Here is a 9,248-nt window from a genome sequence, read left to right as displayed (position 1 = left end):
AACGTTGTTCTTTCCATACGCTCTTTCAGTTATATAACAGTTATATGTTGGTTTGCTGGGTAATAAAGAAGTTTTATGTTGGCACCCTGAAAGTTAACCGACCGATTAGATTAACTCGCGTTGGTGAAACCGGGCCTAGGCCTTGCATTTGCGCATAAACGCCTTCATCGACACATTTGCAATGCAAATGCAGATTCGATGTTTCTATTTTCATTGCAAGAAAGTAGCTGCAAAGTAACGATTCGTTACTTTTTGAGTAACGCGTTACTTTTTCAGACTTGTAACTTGTAACTGTAACTAAATACTTTTATAAGGTAACTTTCCCCAGCCCTGAATAGCAGCTGCTTTCAACGCCCGAATTCAATCGCAAATCTCTTTTCGCAACGATTGCACGATCTAACAATCAATTTTCCACTAAACAGATTTCGCTCCAAGGGCAGTAAATTCATGGTGGAATTAACCGACGCGACGGTGCCCTATCAATTTAACAGAAACCCCGCTATCCCATATTAGGATCCTATCTCATAATAGGGGACTACTCATGGCCGCACGGCGTCGACGCGCGCGCGCGCGCGCGTCTGCAGAAATAGAATAGCACGTGGAATATAAAATCTATTACACTGTTATTCACATAGCTGCGCCGCGCTGTATTACTTCGCGGAAGGCCAAAGTGGCAGTTACATTTGCGTGATTATCAGAAATTGTTTTTGTCTCGATACGCGCGCTATCGCGGTACCATCGAAGCCGCGCGCGACGTAAACTCGAGCGTCGGGAATCCGCGAGCTCGGATCTCTCGTCAATCGTGGGAAACGCGTCGTAGAGCTCGCAGACGGAAACGAGCCGCGAGAGGCGAAACTGGCCGCCGCTATCGTCATTATCGTCATTATCGTCATTGACCTGTGTTAAAATGCGTAAAAATACCGCGTTTTTTTCGCAAACGGCATATTTTTAACCCTTCATTTTTAAATGTTACACGGCCGTGCGCGCACGGCGCGGTTTCACGGCGACGGCCTCCGTTAATCTCGAACCTTGCTCTTTATCCTGAAACAATAGAGACACGTATGACGCGTGGACGCGTGACGTAATTTTGTATACGTATGTTTACCCAAGTCTTTCGTCACACGTGCGCGAGATTATCGATCTACCATCGATGCCTCGTTGAAGTTGAAGGCAAACTCGTCCGATTTGTTACATTCTCGGATTTTCCCGGGGGGTCAATTCTGTATCCTACGCTACAGCGAAGATGCCGAAAGCGAACTGCATTGTCTCCTCCTCACCGTCCCCTCAGATAGAGAGAGAGAGAGAGAGAGACAAAGCCGCTCACTTTCAGCATTTTCACTATGGTGCGAGATACAGAATTGACACCCGGGAAAATCCGAGAAAGTAACAAATTAGACTTGCAACTGGACCAAGTTTCCCTTCAACTTTTTCCCACCGATACCCGTGGCCAGGCTTTGTTCTCGGCGAGAACGCACAGATAACGAACATTCCGACGGAGACAAGGGAGTGGAAAGGCGACGAGATAGCCGCCCGTTTGCATTTCACGTTTTGACTCTCCTCCAAAGAGTCTTGTTTCCGAAAAAGTGATTCATTCGCTCGCTCACTATTCCCCCCCTCCCCCGCCCCGCCCCTCGTGACTAAATTTACCGAGGGGGTCGGACCGGTCGGACGAGTCACGGTGCGGGCGGCGGCGGCGGCGCGGCTCTAAATTTGACAATCATTCCGTGCGACACAGCTGTTGCGTCGACGCTGCGCACGGCGATCAGCTGTTGCGAGGTGCGCGCGCGCGCACGCGCCGCCTGGGGACTTTGGCGGGAGCGCGGGCGCGCGTGCGCGCGCCGCCCTGCGGCGCGCGACAATTCGAAGCCGCGGTGCGAGAAGAGGACTCGGTCGGCGCCGGAAGCGTCGCGCCCGGGGACGAGGACGAGGGCGCCGCGACGTCGGCGTCCCATTGAAGAGGCGAGGATCCCTCCGACTCCCGGTCGCGCTGCCGCGACGCTCTCGTTACGCAGCGAGCCTCGCTTCCGGAGCCGCTGTGGGAAGCGAAGCTCGGGCGGCGGTGGCGCGCGAGCGAGGGCGAAGCGAGGGAGAGAAAAGAAGCACACAGAGAGAGAGAGATACGTAGAGCGAGCGGAGTGGACGTCACGCCGTATCCTACGAGAATTTTCTCTCACGTGGGCCGAGCGCCCGCTCGTGTGTCAAGCGTTGGTCGGGTCGGCTGCGGAGGCGAGAGACGAGCGGCGGGAGGAGGGAAGCGGTGCTCGCGCAAGGCGCGAGAAGGACGGCGACGGGCGCGAGCGAGAGGGAGCGAGCGAGTGAGCGCGAGCGAGCGGCTGACTGACTGTCGGAGACGGCAGTGCAGAACGGGCCTTTATCCGTGCCTCGTCGTCGAGCTGTCCGTATCATGCGCCGCTGAAGTGAATTGTCAAGTGAAATCACAGCAATGGCTGCCAACGAGCAACAGCGTAAGGTGAGCGCGTGCGAGCGCGCCTTCGCGCGAACGTCGCCGGGTTTTCCTACGCCCCGGCGGAGACGGCGCGCCGTCGATCCCGCGGGACGGTACGTGCGCGAGCGCGGCGCGTCGCTTTTGTGTCAAAAGTCGACGGGGGCTCGGGTCGCCCTCTCTTTCTTTCTCTCCGCCGTGTGCGGGGCGACATCGACGTCGTCGTCGTCGTTTTGCGCGATATATCGACGGACGTGCGGCGCGAGGCGGCGGCGGTGGCGGACGAAGACGAGAACGGAAGCGACGTTCGTGCCGTGACTCGTCACATCACGGCGAAGTGCGAACGAGGCTCCCCGAGGGATAACGTTCCCCCGCGCGCGCGCCGCATTCCCGGATAATCGCACGTCTTTCATTCAAAGATCGCGCAGTCGGCCGCGCCGTATTTACATCGGCCAGCCGAGCAGCTGTCAAGTGCCGCGACGAAACGGTGTCGCTGATCGCGTCGCATGATGCGCGAGGAGGGCCGCGACGGCGACGACGTGAGTGCGGGGCGGGGGGAGGGGTGGTCGTTTCTCTCCGGATAGCCCCCCCTGAAAACGCGATCGGCCGAGGTGTCGCGCTGCGTTACTTGTTTTCTTATCCGCGCGGGGCGAACGGGGATGCCCCCGCGGATCTCTCGCTGCTGACGGTGCAATCGAGGAGCGCAGTGCGGCGCAGCCACGATAGAGCCGTTCGCTCGGCTCGACGCGTGACAGCTCGGGCGCTGCTCGAATTCCCGTCGAACGGGTTCCGTCTCCTTCCTTCCTTCTTTTCGCCCCGCGGAAATTCCTCGCGGACGCTCGCGCGAGAAAGAGGGCCGGGGACGCGAGCCCTCGCGGTTACGTCCGGCGCGAGTACAACATATGCGACAGCTCGCGCCGAAGGGACCGCTGCGGGATCGACGAGCCGCGGCGTCGATATCGAGAAGGAGCGAGAGCGAGAGAGAGAGATCGCGAACCCTCGTCGCGATTCACTTTCCGTCCGCCGCGCGCGGAAGTCCCGTTCGGCCGTCGCGAGTCCCGTCTACTTCGCTCCCGTTCCTTTGCAGTCTCGCGGCCGCGGGTCGGATCGATCGCGAGCGTTAATTGCCGTACGCCGCATCATCGTCGTCGTCGTCGTCGGCGTGCGGTCATCGAAACGTCGTGTGTCATCGCGGATAAACGACGAACGGGGCGCGCGCGCGCGCCGCGCGACTCGCCCGGGATGGAAGGAGCGCTCGCGAGGCGAGAATTTTCATTCGCCCGATCCCCCTCGATCGTCTGCCTCCGTTCGCACGGCCGCGCGCGGCTCTCCCGTTACCCGTTGAGACATATGTTGCAATGTTGTGCACACACGATTCCATTTTGTGTGTGCGGCGGGACTGGCTTTTCCCTGCGCTCCGCTCCGCTCCGCGCGCCGGAACTTTCTCGGTTTATTTTTCGATTTCGCCGATCTGGTTCCCCGGGATTCCCCCCCGTACGCCCTTTCCCTTTCTTCCTCCTCCCCCCCCCGTCCCTCCCCCGCCGCCGCCCGAGCCGGAATCGGCCGGATGGTGGATCAATGTCGAAGCGCAAAAGTCTAAGCCAGGCGGATGCCAGGCGACCCGAGATTACTGACAGGCTGTGTCACTTTAAGGCCGTGTCGCTTTAAGGCTTCACCAACACAGCAACATGGCTACTTATGGCTGTGATGCAAAACTTGATGATACACATCGCAGACGTTTCCTAATGCCGTGGGGGGGGAGGTGGGAACGGCGCATTTTTGTTGTTTACACGGACTTGTCGAACGTGTTGCCCCCTGGAATTATCCTAGCGAATAATGTGTTCGGGGATATCGGCAGCCACTGCTCGGCAATAATTTAGAACGCGCTCAAGATGACGTAGTTGTTTCCACTGCAACTGTGGAGACGACGGAGACGAGTCAGGATTCGCCCTCGCGAAGACCCGCCTTCTGTTTCGCGAGAATTCTCACTGAAAACCAGCCACGTTTATCTTCTCGGCGATTCTTTCAGTTGCGATTAATAATTATGTAATTAATTATGTAAGAAGACAAATGGTTTATGTCAAAAAGCCGTTGTAAAATGCGCACAATCTGTTGTCGCATCGTGGCAGATATTTTTCGTGTATTCTAGCGCTCGGACACAATTTGGACACGTTGATAAAACTCATTTAAATGAAACAACGACACGAATTGTTGTATTATTGTATGTTCTTTGTCATACATTTTTATTAATGCACGTATATGTATATGAATAGGAATCGCGTGAAAGCAGGGAACCAGCCCATCATGCAAGACGGCCCATGAATGCGTTTCTGATTTTTTGCAAGCGGCATCGTGGCTCGGTGCGATCTGGCTTTCCAAACTTGGAAAATAGGGCAGTCACCAGGGTCCTGGGTGAATGGTGGGCAACCCTTCATCCTGATCAGAAACGTTCCTACACAAATCTCGCGCAGGAAGTAAGGACGGTCGCATAAAGCATTAATAAACCGGTTACTTGGAAGAATAAAGTTGTGCCGTCTCAAGAGTAAAATTATTTTATCCGATCGCCGTTAGATCTATACATATTATATATAGAACATTATATAAAGAAAGGCGCGGATAACCGTACGGTAAAATTTTTTTTCCTGCAGTACAAGGATGCATTTCTGAACGCAAATCCTGACTTCAAGTGGTACAAATTGCCAGCACCCCCGCTACGTACTTTAAATACTAGGCCTACCAACAAGAAGCAAGAGTCGAGTAGCGGTGTGCAGTCCACAGATAGTGTCAAATCTGAATACGAGTCTTCCGATTGTACAAAATCAGACAGACGGGACGGACAATCAATTCAGCCAGGCAAATTGGCAGACGAGTCGCAGATTGGTGGGCTCAGTTCTCTCTTCACTCCTCAGAAGTCGGAGGCGAGCGAGGAACAGCCCGTCAATGGTATTGCAGAAAGTGATTCCGTGCCACCGAAACCACCCAAAAAGAGGTATACGGAGTCACCTTTCCAGAGTGATCAGAAGAGGGACTGCAAGTCGGATCTCTTTGGCGAAAAGAAAAGGAAGAGAGCCGAGTCCAATAACAATGAACAGCACGAAACGGTAAGAATTGGGCTGTTCGCAAAAATACAAGTTTAATTTCAGTACTTAAATGATATCTTATTTGTGTGTTAATGTCTACGTAATCAATTAAAAATTCATGATAGATCATAGAAGACGAGAAACACACGATAAATTCTTTCGTGACAACGCATACGCAACCAGAAGAGAATAATTTCCGTAGTGAAAGGACATGTAAAGGTTTACGTTATCAGAAATTCCTCGCTGAGCAGAATATCGGACCTTCGAACCAACAAAGCAAACGAAGGCGAGCAGTTGGGAGTCACGGGTGAGTAATTAGATTTTTATCTTGCAGTATTGTGAAATGTCTATTTTCGTCATGTATAATGTTAAGAAATACATCTTTCATTGCTCTAGACACGACGAACGTCCGAATGAAAGAAGAAATTCTATCTCCTCGAATGTTAGTGAAAAAACAGATTCCTTAAGTAGCGAGGGAGGAAACAGTTCTCGTGGAGATTTAGAGCATCTTGTAGAGAGGTAACGTGTTTATTCATCACTTAAGGGCTTTGTTAGAGCAAGTACTAATGTTTTATACGTAAAAATAATTGGAAATTATATTCAGTGCTGAAGGCAAAATGGAAGCTTCCAAACCTGAAGATACAGAAACTGAAGGTGCCGAAGATCAAGTGGATTATGGACCTTGGACAGCACGTAAAAGATTTCGAGCAGAGTACGTTCTTTGAAATTATTCCTAGATAAACAATATATATCTTTTATCTTAGTATATTTTATATTTATGCTAGATCATATACTATATTTGATGTATTATAAATAATATATTAATTGGTATACTATAAATATTCTTGTAGAGATTTTAATCTGGAAAAGAAAATCGAGGCATTGCCGTCTTTAAGTTTAGAGGAATTTCAAGAAAAGAAGAAACAGCAACGTACGAAAAAAAAGAAAATTTTGCAAAAATTCAATTCTTCGACTAACAAAAAACAAAATTCGTCTTCTGGTAGTCAGGCTCAAAGAGTTAATACGATAAGTGAGAGTTACGAGGAGTCGGAGAAAGCCCATCTTGTTGGAAGCCAGAAACGGAAAGCACGAAAGCAAAGTATCACGCGGAACGCTGCGGCAATAAATTCCACCAAACATTCTGAGGATCAAGGACAAAATAAACGTAAGTTATAAGCAATTTTTCTTAATAATTTAATTGAAAGCAGCTTGTATAAGTACATTTTCTTTTTCTGTATAATTGTAGAGATACTGCAAGTAAAAGTCTTATGCAATTTGTTTTTTTATATAATTCATATAACTGTTTTTACTTAAAAACATTGTATGTTAATGATTAAAACATTCTGATGCTCTTATTAAATATTTTAATTTGTGTACACGATATAAGCTTTAATTAATATTTTGCACATTGATAGCTTGGTCTCCAGATCTTGAAGCTCTAGCGTGTCTTGCAACGGTTGCCGCCAATAGAACAAAACTTACCAAAAATAACGCTTAATTGTGTAAGATCGCACCATAAAAACCAAAACTTTATTAAGTTTTCTCCGATTTCCTATCACCGGGATTATTAAAACATACTTTTTCAAGTGCTGTTATAAACGATGCTGTTACAGTGTCAATAACATAATGATTATTGTTAATATCTTTATTGTTAATCTTTACTATTACAAATAGGAATATTATGCCTGCTATTGACTATAGATTCCATTATTCAGTATGAGGGACGTGTTTTATTTTTATCTGGAATAACAGTTTTCATCGAAAAGATAGGAAGGTAAAGGACTTCTTTTTTACGGTTTATATTGTGAAAAGTCATTTTCTAATGGTTTGGAGTAGATACGTTACTTTATTTATGTTTCTTGTAATTGTACATAAAATAATTAAGTTGTAGCATAACTGGTTAGTTTAATGCAAATAGTAATAATTTTATCATGTGTTACTAAGTTCGATAATTATGATAGTATGTTCTTAATTATCCATACTTTCATCTATTCCTCGTTAAAATTTTCATTTCTATGAACCCTAACAATGCCAACGGTAAATCTGACTAGATAACGCGGAGCTGTGACGTCTATGACTATACGAAGATGGATTGAATTAAATATGTAGAACGGTATATAAACGCAAGGATTTGTACATTCTATTTTTTCATGGGAGATTTGTATGTATCTTATTTTCTTAACTTGTTGCTTTTCTCTTATACAAAGTCGCATTGACACAAACGAATTGGTATGATCGAGGCAATTCCATTAGGCGCAATGTATAACTCTCGGGAAGAATTTATTCTCATTATTTCCGATAACGTATAAGAGCGAAAATATATTTTTACTTACCTTTTATTTTATTATGTTCCATCAGCATTCGATGTACATAGGTATAGGTGCAGTATTATATACAGATACGAGATGTGGAATATCCTTTACGATATGACTTGAACATCAAACAAAAAGAAGGGTATAATCAAAATATGGATATATGTGCGACCACAATTTATATGTTATACATGCATACACGCTAATAGACGCGCGCTTACATGTGTAAGTTTAAATGTTTATAGATTTTCAGATGTATACACGAGTGCATGTTAGATGACTCTGTCTCTGTGTACCGAAATACGCGTATATTCGTGTATGCATGTAATAGAGTGATAAGACTACCTGCATATGTGAATGTATATTTATAATATTTATATCAACTGCATATATATATATATAATTTATATATATACATGCGTATTTAGCGTTAAGACCGGAGAATGCGACTTTGTGCTCTGTTTGAGAAAGTAAGAGACTTGTCTGTGATTTCGGCTAAAAAGGAGTTTTTAATATTTTATATTTTTCTAATGATTTTTTTCTCTCTTTTTTTCCCTTTTCTCATATTTTCACTTTCTCTCTGTAACGTGTATAAAACTCTCTATTTTTCTCTTTTTTCTATACGTGTGTATATAAAACTATAACTTTAATAACGATTTAACTTTATGAGCTCTGTGAAATGATAGGAAGAATGTAGCGTTACGCAACCTTACGTAACGTTGATAGGTTTCTCCGTAGTTTGCAAAAAATGTACTGATTATATTTCAAATGTGCCTTGACGAGATATGAATATAGTGATTAAACAACCGACCAACAATATATTTTCGATTCGTTTCGCTCTTCTGACCGCATTTTGGCTTTTACATTTGTACCTATCAGCAGTATGAGACTGTCTTGCTGCAGGACTTTACAATCGGGCTTAGTTGCCAATGTATAAAGATCGGGCGAATTTAACGAAATCAGGGGAGAATGTTTCGAATTTTACTGCACAAAACATCTATGTACCTAGCTTTAAAAGAATGTATAATTTACATGAATCTATATACGTGTACATATTATATACCACATTTATATATGAATAATAAAGATATAATATTTTGATGTAATTTATAATTGTTTACTGTGTCGTTGACGGTATGATTATTTTATTTATTGTCAGATAAAGATATGAAATGTTGTTTTGACAGAATACTAACATACATAATTTTTTTATATTTTACGTACAATGTATTCATATGTAATTTTATTACAAAGGTGAACATACGCAGTCATACGTGATGTATCGAGCATTTATCAATTACATATACTTGATAATTATTTACTTCCGATTTTATAATACAATCTCTTTCGCAGTTTCACGGTTCATTTATATATGTATAATTGCTCGCACACGCACTATATAATTTCTTATAT

At 45.7% G+C, this 9,248-nt stretch overlaps 1 protein-coding gene across 1 annotated transcript; it reads left to right on the top strand.

Moving 5' to 3' along the window:
• Window positions 1-2,320: 2,320 nt before the first annotated feature.
• LOC105562345 (transcriptional regulator ATRX homolog) lies at window positions 2,321-8,923 on the top strand. Its single transcript, XM_012013111.1, has 8 exons — window positions 2,321-2,470; window positions 4,717-4,917; window positions 5,092-5,544; window positions 5,649-5,830; window positions 5,920-6,042; window positions 6,128-6,235; window positions 6,375-6,688; window positions 6,939-8,923. The coding sequence occupies exons 1-8, from the start codon at window positions 2,444-2,446 to the stop codon at window positions 7,019-7,021; spliced, it is 1,491 nt and encodes a 496-aa protein (XP_011868501.1). The 5' UTR covers window positions 2,321-2,443; the 3' UTR covers window positions 7,022-8,923.
• The last annotated feature ends 325 nt before the right edge of the window (window positions 8,924-9,248 follow it).

This window comes from Vollenhovia emeryi, unplaced genomic scaffold (assembly GCF_000949405.1).
Source record: "Vollenhovia emeryi isolate VEMERY1.0 unplaced genomic scaffold, V.emery_V1.0 DF939190.1, whole genome shotgun sequence".
Classification (NCBI taxonomy): domain Eukaryota; kingdom Metazoa; phylum Arthropoda; class Insecta; order Hymenoptera; family Formicidae; genus Vollenhovia; species Vollenhovia emeryi.
The sequence above is the reverse complement of the archived record's forward strand: the minus strand, read 5'-3'. Positions and strand labels throughout refer to the sequence as shown.